This window comes from Copadichromis virginalis, linkage group LG3, assembly GCF_057382275.1.
Source record: "Copadichromis virginalis isolate Kocher_CV1m ecotype Utaka linkage group LG3, C_Virginalis_male_GT1.1, whole genome shotgun sequence".
Lineage (NCBI taxonomy): Eukaryota > Metazoa > Chordata > Actinopteri > Cichliformes > Cichlidae > Copadichromis > Copadichromis virginalis.
The window spans coordinates 28,526,729-28,545,789 of record NC_140620.1 but is presented as its reverse complement, the minus strand read 5'-3'; the positions used below and the strand labels follow the sequence as shown (position 1 = coordinate 28,545,789).

General features: G+C 38.7%; 3 protein-coding genes across 4 annotated transcripts; 2 read left to right on the top strand and 1 right to left on the bottom strand.

Moving 5' to 3' along the window:
- Window positions 1-765: 765 nt before the first annotated feature.
- Window positions 766-6,759, bottom strand: LOC146713925 (programmed cell death 1 ligand 1-like). Of its 2 annotated transcripts, none has more exons than XM_085450574.1 (4): window positions 6,594-6,759; window positions 1,627-1,682; window positions 1,160-1,519; window positions 766-1,034 (listed from the first exon to the last, which is right to left on the bottom strand). In XM_085450574.1, coding segments are annotated over exons 1-4 (570 nt in total). In that variant the 5' UTR covers window positions 6,596-6,759; the 3' UTR covers window positions 766-882. The 2 variants fall into 2 exon arrangements, with proteins under 2 accessions (XP_085306700.1, XP_085306701.1); XM_085450575.1 differs by having other exon boundaries at window positions 766-1,031.
- Window positions 6,760-7,151: 392 nt separating this feature from the next.
- LOC146713924 (uncharacterized) lies at window positions 7,152-8,949 on the top strand. The gene is made up of 4 exons (XM_085450565.1): window positions 7,152-7,380; window positions 8,076-8,131; window positions 8,239-8,598; window positions 8,778-8,949. The coding sequence occupies exons 1-4, from the start codon at window positions 7,328-7,330 to the stop codon at window positions 8,933-8,935; spliced, it is 627 nt and encodes a 208-aa protein (XP_085306691.1). The 5' UTR covers window positions 7,152-7,327; the 3' UTR covers window positions 8,936-8,949.
- Window positions 8,950-15,960: 7,011 nt separating this feature from the next.
- On the top strand, window positions 15,961-18,946 carry LOC146713923 (CD276 antigen-like). The gene is made up of 3 exons (XM_085450570.1): window positions 15,961-16,051; window positions 16,159-16,518; window positions 18,077-18,946. The coding sequence occupies exons 1-3, from the start codon at window positions 15,994-15,996 to the stop codon at window positions 18,244-18,246; spliced, it is 588 nt and encodes a 195-aa protein (XP_085306696.1). The 5' UTR covers window positions 15,961-15,993; the 3' UTR covers window positions 18,247-18,946.
- The last annotated feature ends 115 nt before the right edge of the window (window positions 18,947-19,061 follow it).

Sequence of the window (19,061 nt, the reverse complement as noted above, 5' to 3'; positions counted from 1 at the left end):
GCATCTTTGTCAAATACACTGCTTATCAGGACTGACCATTTTTATGCCTATGCAGTGGAAAGGTCAGACAATATGAACTGATTGGCTGAAATTTTTGATTTTCGTATTTAAACCCAAGGTACAAAATTGTATAACCTGGATGCTATATTCGCCAAAATGTATGTTTTTCTGTTTGCATGCAACTGCACATTTGTTAAATGTTGACAATTTGTTGAAGATGACAATTGTTACCTTTAAAAATTTTAATTCATGTATTGTCTGGATTATATCAGAACATTATATATATATATTGAAAAAATTGAAAAATTGAAAAAAGGGCAATCATATATATGATTGCCCTTTTTTCAAATTTTTTTGACATTTTAATGATCTAGAGAGATAGAAAGCTAGTCAGATATGAATTTTGTTTGATTTTGTAAAGTAAAAATTGTGATATAGCTTTGGCTAAAATTGAATTTAAAACATTTTAATTGAAAAGATTCTGACAGCTGTTGTTCATTCATTTTGTAATGATTTATAATATGCCAAATAAAAAAATGGAATTCAATAAATGTATAATATATACCCATCTTTTTTCTCCTTTTTTAAAAAAAATTGAAATGTACACATTTTAACACATCTTTGTGTCAAAATAACACATCTTTGTGTTTACATTTTTTAACACAGAAGATGTGTTAAAGGAGCAGACACATTAATTGTGTTAAAACTGACACATCATGTGTTGTCCCTAATCTGATGCAGCACGTGTTAAAATTTAACACATGATGTGTCAATTTTAACACATCCTTTCTAAGAGTGCAGGAGAACTCTCCCCAGCATTAACTGCCCTTTTACTGTGCCACCTAAACCCTGGTGAAGGCAAAACAGCTTGTTCTTTAGAGTCTACATGAAGATTACAGTATATATCTTCAGTGCAGATAGATATATAGGTACATAGGTGTACATGTCACCCAGAAACCCACAACAGATGCTTCCTCGACTCTCTGTCTGTGGGTTCATTGTTGGAGTTTGATGTTTGGTCTCAGCAGCAGCTGCTGGAAAGGACAGAAAATATTATTTTATCCTGAAAGTTCATAAAATCTATTCACCAAAGTTCATTATCCTAAAGATCAACTAAAATATGACCTATCCTCACGTTTTAAAGTTTCACTCATCTTACCAGTAACGTTGAGTCGACATCTTCCAACACTAAAGCCATAATCAGTGTTGACCTCACACAGGTACAGACCCGAGTCATCAGTCCTGAGTCTGGACAGTTGAAGTCTGATTCGTCCTTCTCTGAGGGCGTCTTTGTCACTCTGGACTCGTCCTGAAAACTTTGCATCCTGAGACTCTGACACCTCAACACCTTCATGAACATGATACAGGACTGAGAGTTTATCACTGATGAAGAGTTCACAGAGGATGTTGAGAGTTTTGGTGGATCTGTCAGGTTTGGTGGTGAACGTCCACTCCAGTGTGATGTTGTGGTTCTCCTCTGCCTGATAGCAGGTCTGTGTCACATTGACTACAAATGATCCTGTTGAGGAGACAGAGAGGGAAAGAGAGGAGCAGACACACTGAGAACTGGAACAAATCTGTTGTTGAGCTTTATTTGGAGTTCATAAAGTGAAGCTGTAAACGAACCAGACACACATGAGGTGAGGATGATGAGCAGCAGGATCCTGCAGGTCATCTTCTCCCTGTGAGAGGAGACAGAAGTGAAGAGTCATCAACACATGAGGTCAAAGGTCAGTCAGTACAGCTAGAAGAAGGAAAATCTACAGTCTGACTTGATTCACTCATCACAACATCAGATCCTGTTTGTGATCCCCACCCACAACTACATGAACTAAAACCACTACAAGGGAAGCAACCAGAAGAAAAGCCTGCACTTTGATTTACTCTGAAAATATTTTAGATTTTTTAAATTTTCCGACAAATTGAAATGTTTTTAATTTGACACAAGGTGGCGCCATGTGTCAAATGACAAGGAAATTATGAATACTTAAAACATTTTTTTACTGAACTTCTCCTACAAACAGGAACATTTGTTAATGTTCATGTAAAGAGCATCAATCCAGGGAAAAGTGAAGTCTGTAATTTGGTTCTTTTTTAAAATTTCACTCTCATATAATTTTCACGTCTCTGCAGCTGAGAAACTAAATACTTTTGAGTAAATGTAAATCTTCAGAAGAAGCAACATTTCAAATGAAGCAGCGTCTCTGACAGATCACTGACAGTAAAACAGAATGAACAGACTGAAAAAGTGCCATTAACTGCTGTCCTTACCAAAAAGGTGACCTCATGCCTGACATACATGCTGAAGATGTAACACAATTTTTACATTATTTATCACAAAGTCAAAATTTTTATATTCTAAAATTTACAATTGTCTCCCTGTCTGTTTGTTCGTAGTCCAGTGTCCACTGGTATCATTTTCGAATGTTGTGTGATGGCAGAAACCAAGAACAGCTCAGCTGATTTAATTTTGGTGAAAATCAGGTCAAGGTCACCTCAAATATGTAAATCAATAAAATTTTATATTACCCATAATTTTTCAAGAAACTTTAAAACTTTGTTTTAAAGTTTAGAGTAAAATGTCAGTCATAAATATTTCATCTTCTGGGTATTTAAACTGAGCTATTTCTTATATTTTGTAAACTTTGTAACATATTGTGTTACTTAATTTAGTTCATTCTGTTACTGTTTGTATTTCATAACAGCTGTGTGAGGCAGGCACGAATGGACCCAAAATGCAGAATTCAAAGAGCCTAAAACTAAACCACAAAAGTAGCTTTTTTTTTGCTACAATTAAAGATTACAAAATAAAACTGGGAAACACCAGAAACTAAACAGACTGGAAGAACACACAGAAGTGAGGGAGATGCAGACATTACAGTTTTTTCTGATTGCTTAAGCACATTTTTTGTAACTATTGGCTAATTTTGCAAAACTCTTCACACAAATAAGAAAACCTGTCACCCAATAATCAAAACATTGTAGTTCTCTTGCAAAAGCAAACACAGCTAGATTAACTCTTCACACCTTCGTAAAAATGGTGTTTCCGTATCAAACAGTACACACAAGCCATCATCTACTAAGCACACAATGCGCCAACTGCACACTGATGGTATGAATATAAAACACATCTGGCTTTTGCTTTCTCTGTGCACAAGGTAGGCTATGTCAGTTTGAGCTCATACTTCTGTCATAGATCCATAAGCATAGAGGGATCCAAACTTCAAGTTTATTCAAACACATCAAAACAAACACAAGTGTTTATTTCCAAGTATAGGATTATTTGCAATCGCCATAATGACTATATGGGTTACTTGGTCTGCAGTGAACATGCTTCCTCTGCCCCAGCATCTGGTCATCTGGCAATTCTGTAAAGTAACAATTTCAGTATTTTTACATCAATGGTATTGGTGTGTTTCTCATTGGCATATGGCAGTGCTACAAATCTTTGTGCGAAGTGACTGTACTAACCGATTCTCATTTCAAGTCCTTATGGTACTTGCTACAGTGTAGCGGCTCGAGTTAGGCTGGACCCGTTGGCCAGCTACCCTCAGGGTCATTCCACGGTTGATTACATGGTCCACTATTGTAGCTCTGATGTCATCAGCAATTCTATTTCTTACTCTTCCTACCCTTCCTCTCCCCCCTCCTCATCTTCCTCTCCCCCCTCCTCCTCGTCTTCCTCTTGCTCCTCCTTGTCCTTGTCGTCCTCTTCGTCCTACTTCTTCACCTCCACGTCCTCTTCCTCGGCCTCCTCTACTTCTCACTCTTTCTGCTCCCTCCATTGTACTCCGCACACACAGCTTACCTGGATTATAGTGCTTAGGCTGATTGCAAAGTGAACTAATTATCTAAAAAAGTTTTCACATGTGAAAGTGTGCCAGACAGTTGGCAAATTAGTGTTAATGATAGCCATACATGTGTATACTTTTGCTAGGAGTGTGTTGGAAATTTGGTAATTGAGTGTTGTGCAGTGAATTGTGCCTAAAGTTTTGCAAAGTGTGTGTTACAAAATTGCAAACTGAGTGCAAAGCAGTTTTTGTGCTTTTAGTTTTGCAAACTCAGTGAGTGGTTTTGCTATAAGTCTGAATAGTTTTAGAGATTGTGCTACAGGAATCACAGTTAGGGTTTAAGCATTCAGAAAAAACTGTAAATACACCCAAGAGCAAACGAGGGAACAGACCTCAGGTGGGAACGCAGCAGAGCAGGATCTAATTAATGAGACGAGCAAACAAAACACTACATGCTGCACACAAGACAAGTGACTATCAAAGTAAAACAGGAAGTACACAAAACGCACACAGAGACGCAGATTGACTAAATACAGAGAACAGAGGGAATGAGAGAAACACAGACCTGAAAAGGAAATAGGCGAAAAAACAACATGACCGAAGATACGGACTAATTAACACGGAGACAAGACTGAGGTCAAAGACAGGTCCTACCACAGGAAACTAGAAACAAGAGGACAGGCAAAGAGAAGAGAAAACTTGAGGCTAGATAAAACAAAAGGGACATCAGGAGACAAACAGATCAAAACTATAATAAAATTCCTCAGGCATTAATAAAGTATTGTGATTATAAAAACAGCAGTAATATGGATGAACCTGCTTTTATCAAAGATGTTTTTAACAAACGTGACATAAAAATAAAGAAGACATAAATCAAGGGTGTAGATTTGGCATGGAAGGAAGGGACATGTCCCCACCAATATTCAGCGATTATTGAATTGTCCCCACCAATAATTTGATCTCTTCGAGTAAAGAAAAACAAACCCGACAGAAAGAGAAAAAAAAAAACATGTCAGCGTCTCATTCACCCAGCGGTGCAGAAAGAGTTAAATTACGTTCTCTACTGGAGTCCTACTCATGTGACAAATATGGCCAATGTGATTGGCTGTGCCTTTCAGGGAGCTCTGTTTAGTTTTAGCAGCGGCAAGCCTGCGCTGCGAGGAGGAGAGGAGGACGGCAGCAAAGAGGAAGAATCTGGATATAACAAAGTGTTTTTCAAAGAAACCTGTTAGTCACTTAAAGCCAAGTTCACTCATAAAATGTGTCCGTCATAATAACGTTACAGGCTATGCTAGGCTTTGGCCCACATCAGTCTAAAATTGTATGTAACCATGAATAACGTGTTTTGGAAACTAACTGCACAACAGGCAGCACTATTAGTTCTCTCAGTCTCAGAGCAGCATTTCTAATCTTGATTGAAACTGTCAGAGAAAACGGCAGCCTCGAGCAAGCCAGGATATTAGTTTACAGAGGCTGTTACTGACATATTCATAGGGTTAATTTTTGAGACAAAATATCATGAGGTAGTCATGATTGCGCAAATATTCCACCTTGTAGTGCAGTTTGCACAAATTGTTGTAAAAATGCAGTCAAGATCTGCACAAACTGACAGAAACACTGAAGCAGCTTCACATTTTATTCTTATTGTCATGTACGTCCTATTTGTCAGGTGACAGAAGAACCAACACAAAGCTCAGAGAGTAATGGTGACACAAGATCACAGGTGAAGTTGGATGATGACTTGGTGGTTCATGACTGTAGTTGAAGCACATGTGTGACTGCATGTATGTGGAATGGCTCACTGTTATTCATCAGGTGACAGAGGCAGCTCTGCCATGTTGTAGCTCGGACAGAGGTGAAGAGGCGAGGTCACAGGTGACTGACTGATGATTTGGTGCTATAGATTAACTAGTATTTATTATCATCATCCCAGTATCCTCGGCTGAGGCTAAAAGAAGCTTCAGTGCTCTCACAAGACTAAAAACATGGCTAAGGTTAACAATGACTCAAATGAGATTAAACAATGCTGCTTTTTGCCATGTCCACCAGGAGAGACTGGACAGTATAGATGTAAAAACCAAATGTAAAATGTAAGATGTAAAACAAACATGCCAGCAGTTTATCTCAGTTAACGAGAGGAGAAGGCATGTGTGTGGCCCCTTCACATAGTGGACATTGAGTTGTTGTGTGGGGCATGTAGTCCATGTCTTTTGCTGTAACAGTAGTTCATGTTTAGAATAAAACATCCCAGCTCACTAACTTGATCGGGGCAATAGTGCCTAAAATGTTGCATAATTTTGCCGAGAGATCTTTTACTTTGTGGTCATCTTAGATGGACAAAAACCACCAGGTTCCCTTAGTGCAAATGCATATAAGAGGTGTTGGTGCACTATAACTGAACTAATGTTGTTAAGTCCTTAAAGTCATATTATTTTATTATCATGACTGTATTTGAAGCTATTTTTATGTTTGTATGATACCTGATTTATATGGAATATGGCTGAAGTAAACTAAAGCCTAAAATACTTAGTCAGTCATTTGTTTAATGGTAATTTAACAAATTTAACAAAACTATGTCTTTTAAGTTTAAATGGTTTAAAAGCATGTATAATAGCATATGCAGGGAAGTATATTTCTCCTTTTTTATCAAGAAACAAAGACAAAAAGGAAAAAAAAAAAACAGGGCAGGGTTCGGTGGTTGAATCATTCGTCCCCACCAATGCCAAAACCAAATCTACGCCCTCGACATAAATAAAGCAGCAGGAAGTAGAAATAGAGTCAAATATATGACAAAGCACATACATGCTGCTGTTGTCTCCTCTTCTTTAGTTGGTGGTTTGTTTTCTTCAGCCAGCTGTTTCATCAGGTCTCTCTCTCTCTCCTTTGACTTGACATCAGCATTTTTGTTTTGTTTTAATAATAAAATAGTTTGGAAGAGTTGATCATTCACGATCAGCTCAGCAGACAAAACCAGTTCAAAGCTGCTTATACAAAGAGAGAAGGATGATTATTGCTTCAGTCCTGTTGCATCACAGCAGATTTTGAAACCTCCTGTAGAACAGTATTTGTTTTAATAACAGATCGTTTTTGTTAAAGAATGAAAAGTCAGTAAAGTTTAATCTGTAAATCATTTTAAAGGAACAAATTATAACTTTGTCAAAGTCATCACAAAGTGAAATGCAAAGTGTTGCAGAGGTGTAAAACATGCCGTCACTGTTTTTGTTCTGTGGTTTGCACTGAAACAGCTTCTGCCATGTTGTTCTGGCTGTAAACGTCTCTGTAATGGGAGTGTTTCTGTGTGAGAGACTGTAACAGGATATTACTGAACTGTGAAAGTCTTCTGGAGCAGTTTGGGCTAAATGGTCTCTGCATCAGCCAGACTGTGAACTCCACATTTATACTTCACGATATTAACTGTACAGTTTTGAGATTACATAACAGCTCAGCTGTTAAACACATCTTGAAAGAGGAAGAAATGCATGAAACGTTAAACCCACTGACAGGTCTGCGTCGTATCTGACGTTTGTGTCCACACTATGAGGAAAGCAGCCCCACCAAACATCATCCTAACGAGAATGAACCAACAACAGTAAGTATTTCATCTTTATCTCTGTGTCCTTCCTGATGCTCTGTGTTTGTAAGCAAACTCAAACTATCTTTGGCACATTTACTCAGACTGAGTTCAAAAAGAGGAAGAGTTTAAGTTTTACTGTCAGGAGAAACTTTGTGTCAGTGTCTCTGTTGGTAATTATGACAATCTGAGAAAACTGCTTCATCTAAAAAGTTGAAGTGGGGAAAAATCTGACTTTTTCAATCAAAACTTTTTTTTCTTTTTGAATTAAAATATTATCATAGGACAGGACTCAGGGGGGAGGTCAGAGAGTGATCTCAACCGCTTTCACAGCCGGTCTCAAACTTCGTGTGTGTACAACTGTTTCTTATTTCAATTGTTTGTATAGACAGCATATATATTCTAAATATCATGTTACTTTGGACCTCTGACCTCTTCTTCAAGGTCAAATTTTCATAATGTCGCTTTTATCTTTGAAACTATATTGAAAATTGTGCTGCTTTAATTTCATGATCTTTTCCTTGATTATTTTCTGAACATTCACATGAAACAAATCTTGTTTTTCCCTCTAGAGAATAAAAAACCTCTGTAACTACAAAACTGTTTCAAAAATTCGTTTAAATCTAATTTAACAGATTTTCCTTCTTCTAGCTGTATTGACTGACCTTTGACCTCATGTGTTGATGACTCTTCACCTCTGTCTCCTCTCACAGGGAGAAGATGATCTGCAGGATCCTGCTGCTCATCATCCTCACCTCATGTGTCTCTGGTTCGTTTACAGCTTCACTTTATGAACTCCAAATAAAGCTCAACAACAGATTTGTTCCAGTTCTCAGTGTGTCTGCTCCTCTCTTTCCCTCTCTGTCTCCTCAACAGGATCATTTGTAGTCAATGTGACACAGACCTGCTATCAGGCAGAGGAGAACCACAACATCACACTGGAGTGGACGTTCACCACCAAACCTGACAGATCCACCCAAACTCTCAACGTCCTCTGTGAACTCTTCATTAGTGATAAATCGTCAGTCCTGTATCAGGTTCATGAAGGTGTTGAGGTGTCAGAGTCTCAGGATGCAAAGTTTTCAGGACGATTCCAGAGTGACAAAGACGCCCTCAGAGAAGGACGAATCAGACTTCAGCTGTCCAGACTCAGGACTGATGACTCGGGTCTGTACCTGTGTGAGGTCAACACTGATTATGGCTTCAGTGTTGGAAGATGTCGACTCAACGTCACTGGTGAGATGATTAAGTAGAAGAATAATAGTAATTTTTTGTACATCTGTATCACTGCTGTAGTGACTGAGCTGTTTAACAACAGACTTTATGAAGCTTTAACTGTATGATTCATTTATAACTGTAATATTTAATATTATTAAAGTCCAGATGGCTGACATTTCCATTCTGGTCTTTAACAGCTGCTGATCAGGTCCAACCTCAGAGATCAACTTTGAGTGGAGAAGTAAAGAGTTGCGGAAAAACCATGCTGAGCACTATACAGGGTCTAACAGCACTAACAGCTCCTCTGTCTGCCATGCTGGCTGCTTTCATTTGGTTTATTGTAGGAAGGAAATAAAAGAGCAAAATCAAAAAACCCTCAACCTAAAGACTACACGACTCTCTTCCTTTGACTAATGGCGGAAAAAAAGTTGTAGAATAAAATGTTAAATTTCCTGGTGCTGAATTTAAGTTAATGCAGCTGAAATAATCTGCAATCTTATAAATAACATTTCTATTGTAATAATTGTTCATAAAAAAGTTTCTTAAATCACTTTGGATAATTTCCACATAGTGATAGAATGTTTCCCCACACAGGGTGGTGTAGTGTTTGGGTCAGCTGGACCTGTAGGACACACATGTTTGTCATACTTTGCGAACACATCACATCACAGGACTTTCTTCCACATGACTTCCTCAGACGTGATCTCAAACCATTTTTACATCTCTGCTCCTCGGCTCACTTCCTCCATTCAGGCTGTTTGTCTTTTCATTTCCTCACAAAGACACAGATAAATATAAAGAAGCATGTGAATCATTCAGAGTTACTCTTGTAGACTCACAGAATACAAACTCAGAGCTGGAAATGATCAGAATATTTTTACTTCATGTTCAGATGTTGAAAAGCTCAGCTCAGCAACTTGAACTCATGAAAAAATTTAAAACATGTCAGTATAAATTTGAAGTGATATAAATGTGATCTGAGGTTTTCAACAGTTACCTACAAACACCTACATTATACATCAGTAACAGAGAAAAAGAGCAGCATGTTGTGAGCAGTGATGCCTCAAAGGAACAAGGAAAAAATGTTTTCATGTCTATTGAAGTTCCAATAAATACTGCAATTTTCTCCATTTGGTGAAGCTGTTGCTGCTGTGGTCATCCTCTCCCATAATACATATGAAACTATGGATGTTTTATCTTTACTCAGGAACATCCCCCAGCCTCCATTTTTTATTTCGTTGACCTCAGAATCTCCACCGATGATTTGTGTCCTGCAGGCAGCAGGTCTCAGAGTTGTGTCATCATGTAGTTCAAAGTTCAGCCTGGATTTAAAACAAAAATAAAAGTGAAGCATCAGGAACAAACGTGAGATTCATCCAGTTCAAGAACTCTGCTGTAGAAATCTACACTTTGGATCAGACTGTAGCTGAGAGGAGCTTCAATAAAACCAATACTGGACATCTTTATTTGCTGATAGTTGTTCATGATCAGAAATGTGTGAGTGTAAGTTCTCTAACAAAGGTTTCAGTATTATCACAATTATTTATTGTGGCAATAAGCAGATTAAACATGTGACCCTGGTGTCTCCAGACAGCTGAGTCAACAACAACAGCTGGTTAAAAACATTATGACAGGTAACGTTAGTTATTGTTGCGAAACATGGCAGCACTTCTTTATCAGTTTTGAAAATCACTTCCAGTTCATTTCTTTGTAAGAGAACTGAACCTTTTATTTGTATTTTATATTTTTACTGACTCATCTATGTCCTAGTCTACTCATGTGAGATGTAAAACAGTGGCATGAATGTTTCTGTTGTATTTTAGCATCTTATATGAGCTCTGTCGTCACATCTGTTTTCCACCGGTTATCTGACCTCAGAACAGATTTAAATAAGTTAAATACAGGAAATAAATAGAACAGGTACAAACAGTGTATATATCACAGTAATATACTGACTTATGAGTGTTATAGAGGAGGAGCATCACAGCAGCAACAGCTTCACCAAATGTACAAAGTAACATTCAAAGAATCTCACAGAAATGCTGCAGTTTGAACATCAACACTCAGCTACAGTTAGAGCTGAAATGAGCCTGTCTGTCCAGATGGTGGCGCTGTAAGCTCACTTTTCCTGCTCTGTTACAGACATGATCTTATATTCTGATCAGAAACAAAAGAACAGAAAAGATGAGCAGCTTTGATTCATGATCAGTAAAAGGAGGAAACACAAGAGTCGATTCATCTGGAATCAAACATTTTCAAACAAGTCTGGAAAAATGACAAGAAATGTTTCTTTGTTTGTGAATACATTTCTGTATTTACTCTGTGAAAATCTCTCCTCTGTCTGTGAGCTCTGCAGGGAACACTGTGAGTCAGTAACACAACTAACAACACAAATACAACCAGAACACAATGTTCTATTTTTCTGGAGATCCCAGAAAAGTTGGAAGATGGACCAAGCACAGGGCATTACTTAAAATGGAGAGCAGCTCAGAGTCAAATAGATATTGCTGTAGTTCCCTTCTCTTCTTACGTGTTTACACTGCTTTGTTCCCTATTCTCACTTTGAGCAATAGTGAACATCTCACAGATGTTTCTGTTTAGTTCAGGATTATCTGTAAGCTGGAGATATATATTGGACTGTCAACCTTCTGTACAATGTATTTCTGTCTCTACTCGTCAACCTCACAGTTTCTGTATTTTATTTCTTTTCTTTTTTTGAGCAGTATAGAATCAGGACACAGTACTTACCTCTCAACCACTGTGCCACTTAACAACGGGTCCATAGATGGTCATGATCCGGCACCATTTCAAGCCATTTATCAGAATGAATCGCCTCTTCCAACTTCACCTCTTTAGCTATTAAAAGCTTCCACTGGAAAAAGATCAAACACCTGCTGATCAAACTGATCCTCTGAGTCACATCAAACCTGCTGTAGAGCAGAGAACAAGAAAACAGACATTATGCAAAGGTAACCACCATGTCGACTTAAATCTTTATTAAAGTGCAGCCTGAAACTGTTCCTGTGTGATAGAGAGATTCAGGAGTCCTCGCAGTATTCACTCTGAAGTCACGTTGAGCTGCATTTAACAAATCTACTGTGTTCAACACGTTTTTGCTTCATTAAATGCAGAAGCCCAAGCACAGAAAACCAGAAATAGTCTTTGAGAGATCCCCGTGTTTTCAGTTTTGATTTGTTTTTTTGGAAGACATTTCCAAAAATGAGTGAAGAGAGGTGAAGGAAGTCTGTGTTCATAACTGTGCTTGGAATTTTTTTCAAGTGTTTATGTTGTTTGAAAATACTAAAATCTCCATTTGTCACTACAGGCCTGTATACAGTCAGTGTTGGTAAATTTGATGAGCTGGATATTTAAATAGTTCAGAAAGAGATGCAGCCCTGTGGATTTGGGAGGAACTGTGACTTTAGTGAAGTCAAAAGTCCAACGACACAATAATATTCCCCCAAATAATTGTTCACAAGAATACCTAATGATATGTTTTGGTAGTTCCAGATGTTTATAGAAGTCACTTTTTTCATGGTGAGCATCAGTTTACCTAATAATGAGTCCATGATCACTGGTGAAGGCAATGACTCCTGATTTAAGGAAAGAAACGTGAGAAATAACTGAAAATGATTCTGACTCCAGATATCCTGACAGCTGCACCTGATCACACCTGTTTGCTTTAACATCGCTGATCAAGTTCAACGATCAGGACATCAGATAATGTTCCTGAGCTCACTGAGCAGTCCATCACTGAGTGTGATTAAAACTGAATGACTGATGGAGACTCTGAATCTGGTACAAACTAAACTACAGCTCATCAATATCGGATTTTTGCAAATTTCCTTTTTCAAGTCATAATCAATAAAAACAATCTGATTTATACATGAAATCTATTTTTTGTTTCTCAGGTGATCAGAAACAGTTTAGCTGCTGTGGCTGCAAACATTTGTCTGTGCAGAAAACACAAACACGACAATAACAAAAGAGAAGTTATAGAAGATATTTTGGGATGTTGGGGTTACAGGTCTGAATAAAGTCTTCTGTCAGAAAGATGGCAGCAGTCCAGGAACAGTACATGAACTTATTGCTTTACAATATACGTGTGACTATGATTATGGTCATAGATAACTAGAAACACAATCATAATAACAGTATTTACTTGACACAAATAATATCTCAAAATATCCACAAGGGGTCACTGTCAACCAACAATTTACTTCATAGCGCATCACAAAGTTTGCTAATAGTAAAAACAATAGAAACGTCGTTTAACTTAAGTCCTAATATAGATGGATGTAATTAGTGCTAAATAATCTTACCAACATAGCATCAAAGTACTGAGACATAAAATCAACTCAGTCCTATGAAACTGTTCCTTTGGGGAAATCCACTAGGACTGGCCGCTGATGCAAAATGATTCTTTTCCCTAGACATCCTGAGGCCAAGTCAGAGCAGGGAAATCTGAACAAAGTGGGAACACTGGACTTTGTTGTGCTGGTTACCTGATCACTCACAACATTTAAACTTGAAACCACAGAGTGGTGTTTCCATCAGCTGCAGGACAGAGTCATGGACAACAAGGATGCAGCGAATGTTTGAAAAGAATAAACATTTACCAGCTGAAACAAGAGGAGACGGCAGGAATAAGAATTTTATATTTTACTGTATCATTGTGTCCACTTCCGCTCTTTATTTGTGCACAACTTATTTGACACTTTTGTCTGTTTAAAGCATTTAAAAGCAGCGAGGCTCTCAGGCTGTTATGGTCTGTTACACTGCAGCTATAAAACTGTCATACTGTGGATGGTAGCAGGTTAGGAGCCAAATGCAAAGCTGCAGAGTTCACAAAGAAAGCACGAGCCATTGATATGAATCTAAATCAGAGTGCAAATTATAAAAATTAACACAAATCCAGGAAGTCAAGGAAGCCAAGCATACAGGCAGGTAAACAGTATAACACAACAAAGAACACATGAAAGAGCACACTGAGCTAACAAAGCGAGGATGTAAAACAATCCCACAACCAGTAAACCAAGAACTAACTGAGAACATCTTTACAAAGAACCACAACAACAGATGACCTAAAATACAAAACTCAGAATCACATTTACAGAGGACAGAAAAGAAACTATAAAAAATAACAAATAACAAAAAGTATTTAAAAGTAAAAATTAAAATGCCAGGATACACTTAATAAACTTTTTGTTTCAATCATCAGTTGAAGCTGGTAGTTCATGTAGTTTTGTGTAGTCAGTGTAATAATCATCATTTAATGATCAACACCCACACAGCAACAGGCTAACAGTCCAGTTTAACATTTATAAACCTGCTGCTTTTGGTCACACTGACAGTTTGATCTATAAGTCAGACTGTTTTTACTGATTATGAAAGATGAACAATAAAGTTAAAGACCCAAAACAACACTGATGAGCTGCAGGCTGTCTTACAGACCATCCACCTCACTTCACCCATATTTAGACACTAAACCTTGACTTGGCCCATCCTGTCTCACCACGTGTTCCTGGGATCTGTACTATGAAGATACCCAGGACATCTTTCTGCTTTGTGCCTTTACTTCTCCAGCACTGACGACAACATTTGTTCTAATTTTGTCCCGATTGCCACCAAAATCAAATCAGCTGCAACTGTGTTTTTATGCACCATCACGCAAACTTTAAAAACGACATCTTTCAAAAATGTGGAACTAGAGGATGCAGCATGTAAAGCACAAAAGTGACTGCACTGAAGATTTTCCACACTCAGTTTTACTTTTAAATTCAGCAGACAGCGAAAGCGCTCCCTCAGCAGGGTCATAGCGAAACAACACCTGGGAAGGTGAGTGTTGGGTGTGTCTTATATAACCTAACAGCACTCTACTCTCCAGCTCAGTGAGTGAAATCTGTCCGTGGATGTTGGTGTGTGCAGAATGTGAGTGGAAAGAAGAGCAGACAGCAACAGTAAGTATTTGTATCTGTAACTCTGTTTTTATGTCAAACGTCTCTGAAAGTGTTTAAAGTGAAATCTCTGCTCTCATTATCATTAAAAATAATGTTATTATTTTACCAGCTGATGTTACAGTGAAATACAGACGCTGTCTCTGTCTGATGTCATTTCTGATTTTTTTTCCTGCCTCGAGGGATTTAAGAGGAAACCCTCTAAAATCAGGTTTGTCTGTATTCTCAAATTCCATTTGTTTTCTCAAGTTCCCAGAGTCCAGATGAACATCTCACACCCCATGTCAGCTCTTTATGCATTTTTTCCTGATTTGTTTTCTTTTTAAGGACTTTTACTTCTTTTGTCCTCCATGTATCCAGTTTCTTCTTTTAAGGACACACTACACACCAACTTTCTAGCCAATAGCTCTTTGGGAAACCTTCTTGCTGGCGCCTCATGTCTGTCAGACTATTTAAGCTTTTGGCAAATGAAACTACAGAAATAAGACGGGTTGACAAGGTTCTAAAAACAAAGTACCTAAAGATAGATTTTAAAACTGGTTCCTTGACAAGTTTCAGTCAGGTGCGTTTGTTTGAATTATTGAAAAAATTCTGCTTCCGTCGAAGATAAATTTAAAGAAGTAAGAGCTGGCTCAAGACTTTTGCACACTACTGTAGCTACCAACAAACATGTGTTGGATAATATTTGATATATTCTAAAACACAGAGCACAATTTTTTTTATACTTTCTTTTAAAGAGCTGTTTGATCAGCTTAAAGCTGAGAGCACATCCAAAACCTGATTTTTTTTGTCTGTCTACTGATGGTGAAGATGCCAGTGAGATTATAGAGAGATAACTCAGTTATAGCAAAAAACAAAAAACGATTGTGATCCCCAAATGTGGGGGCTTATCTCCCCACCACCACACTCCCTGCCATTGGCTGATGCCCTCTGACGTCAGTGCGTAGGTGGTTCTCGGTGTGCGAGGCTGGGTGCTCAGGTATGTACTGGCACACTCCCAGTGGCTGCTCGGTGGGGCCTGGCACCCATGGCACGGCCAGGCCCCTTGCAGAGAGTGGAGGGTCCCCGGCTCTCAGGTCTCTGAATCCGGGGACTCAGTCTGTTCTGGCCAGCTGCTGGTGGAGCCTGTGGGCATGTCTCCCCAGCCCCCTGTGGATTCTGCACCATGGCTGCTGGGTGGCCCCCCACTCCCCACGCTGTCAGGGGCTCTCCTCAGCTCTTTTCTAGGAGGGTGGTGAGGCTGCCTCTCCAGTGCTCCTCCTTTGGCTCTCATCATTTCTGATTTCACTATATTTTGCTGTCAGCTTGGATAAACCTCTGCACACTTCATCCATAATAGAACATGCTGCTCTACAGTAGAGGATATATTGAACACTGTAGATTTTCCTTCTTCTAGCTGTACTGACTGACCTTTGACCTCATGTGTTGAGGACTCTTCACCTCTGTCTCCTCTCACATGGAGAAGATGATCTGCAGGATCCTGCTGCTCATCATCCTCACCTCATGTGTCTCTGGTTAGTTTACAGCTTCACTTTATGAACTCCAAATAAAGCTCAACAACAGATTTGTTCCAGTTCTCAGTGTGTCTGCTCCTCTCTTTCCCTCTCTGTCTCCTCAACAGGATCATTTGTAGTCAATGTGACACAGACCTCCTATCAGGCAGAGGAGAACCACAACATCACACTGGAGTGGACGTTCACCACCAAACCCGACAGATCCACCAAAACTCTCAACATCCTCTGTGAACTTTTTATCAGTCGTATATCCTCAGTCCTGTATCACGTTCATGAAGGTGTTGAGGTGTCAGAATCTCAGGGTGAAAAGTTTTCAGGACGAGTCCAGAGTGACAAAGACGCCCTCAGAGAAGGACGAATCAGACTGCAGCTGTCCAGACTCAGGACTGATGACTCGGGTCTGTACCTGTGTGAGGTCAACACTGATTATGGCTTCGGCTCTGCCAGCTCTCGACTCAACGTCACTGGTATGTTGATTTAGCTGAAGTTAATCTAGTTTCTCTTATTACGATGGTGTTCACTGTTCGATCCACTGAGCTGTTAAAACAGACCATAGACTGTGTATGAAAGATGTCCATAGCTTCTGGGCCTGAACAATGAAGTCAACGTCAAAAGACTTCAATTCTTTTTTTAGTGAATAGCAGGGTGTGGTTGCAAAGCACCTCCATTAATCTGTGATCTCAGTAACCACTCTCCCCTTTCATTTTTCTTTTTTTCCCCTTTTTAACTGAAATGAGACCACAACTGAGGCCATGATACTTAAACCCAGTAGTTCTAATGGTTTTCCAAAATGGGACCTGTGACCGTTCCTTGTTTCAAAAACCTCAACATGATACGATGGACTTTAACTTAAAATTGAATAAAAAGATTAATTTTGTTATAAAATTGGGTTTTTACTGACCAATACTTCTTTCTAAGGTCAATCCCTTCTTATCTTTTACTCATTTTCTACAGTTCTACATGTTTTTATTACATTATGACTTGACTGTTACACTGCTGTATATTTTGGTGTGAATCATGTTTCCCTTTCATGCCATCAGTTGGTCCAAAATTTGAAACCTGGCCTTCTTACTAGAACTCAGAAACTGGAGCCTCCTGTCTCCTGGCCTCCATTCACTGGCTTCCTGTGACTTTTAGGACTGATTTAAAAATGTTTTCTCTTTTTAAAAATACCTTAATCTCCTAACATCACATGTTCCTTCAAGCTCTCTGACATCTGCTCACCAGTTACTCCTCAGTGTCCTATTTGTCAACCATTTAGTTATATTTATTGATGTGAGGCATCTTTGCTTTTTATTATACAACACTTTGGTCAGTCCTGTAGTTTTAAATGTGCTTTATAAATAAAATTGGATTGGAAACATCTCTGCTCTAGCTTTAGGCTCAGCTTACACAAACTAAAAGCAAAGAAGAACATTAGTATAAAAGGCAGCACAGAAAACACAATTCCAATGACTAAAGTGTGATTGAGTGGACAGCCTACAGCCCACCTCCACAGTGTCCCACTGCCCACAGTCTTCATGTGATCAGAGGTGCAATCACTAAAAGGAAGAAACAGACGGCTGTTTCTCTCAGAGTTCAAATATCTTCAACCTGCAGACATCAGTCGGCTGCTCTAACCTCAGACTGTTTCACCAGTTAAACACATTTTTTTTTATCTGTTAGTCTAAACACAGCAGAGTAGATCTGCTGCTGAACTCAAACCGAATAAAACAAGAGGTTCATTTCATTCATGTTCAGGTTTCCTCAGTTTCTCACTCAGATTCACCTCCTGCTCATCACGTGGAAACATCAAGATGACCATAAGAAAACAATACTAATCATGGCTTCATTAAACAATGTAGGACGTTATGGTGACTGACTCCATCTTTTATATACAGTCTATGAAGTAGCCCTGATGTAGCTTACCTGCTCAGAGTCATGTTGATCTATACGTAAAATTATGACTTGAGTAACTCTGTGTAACCGACATTTTACTTCAATCAATCAATCAATCAATGATACATATTTTCATGTCATTTACAGCAGCTGATCAGCTCCACCCTCAGAGACCGACAACAGCAGAAAGTGGAGGCATGGCCGGTTTCTATAGTTTAATGGGAGTGTTGGCAGCTCTGCTGGGACTGCTTGTAATATTTTTAATTGTTTTCAGAAATAAAGCCAGGAGACAAAACCCTGTTACTCTGTTACTCTGAGTTAATGAGTTTACAGTTACTCTACTGTAAACTAATTATCACCAGATGACAGTGTTGGATTACATTCATCCATGTGGTGATGTAGCAGCTGTAGAGTTAGGAGTTGGTTTAACACAGAAATGAATGAACTAGTTTCAACAGATTGTTTTATAAACCCACATAATCTTTAACATTAATGTAAAAGTTGTTTATCGTTGTTAAATTTTTTGACACACAGCATACAAAGTGTGTAAAACCTCAGGCTACAGTTTATTCCTGTGCTGTGTGAATACCTCCAGTAAGTAAAGCAATGACTGGACTCATCTGATCGACTGCTGTGTGTCCTCAGAGACGCCTCATTGTATCCAGTCCCACCAGTAATCACTGCTCAGCATAATCCCAACTTCAGCTCCATCAGCTCACAGAAATAGTCCAACCACAGTAAAGAGGACTTATTGTTTACCGTGTTTAATAAATGTCAACACCAGATTCAGTCTCTGCAGCTTTATTTTCATGCTGCTCTGAAACTCTGAAGGAACGTTTACAGTCTAGATCTCCATGATGTAACAGGACTGTTTAACCTGAGCTGCTCATCGTTCTTCAAAGCTCTCTGAGCTTCTACAGGATGGCAAGACAAATAAACAGTAACTATGTTGATGAAGCAATGAGGGGCTGAAACCACACACTCAGTAACTGATGCTGAAAATAAAGTCTGACTACAGAAAGTAAAAACATGTTTGTCTTTTTAATAAAGGTGGAATAAACCCAGACGGGACTGAGCCCTGGTGTTAATGAAGTTGTTTTGTGTGTTGATTGTAAACTCTTTTTTGTTTTTC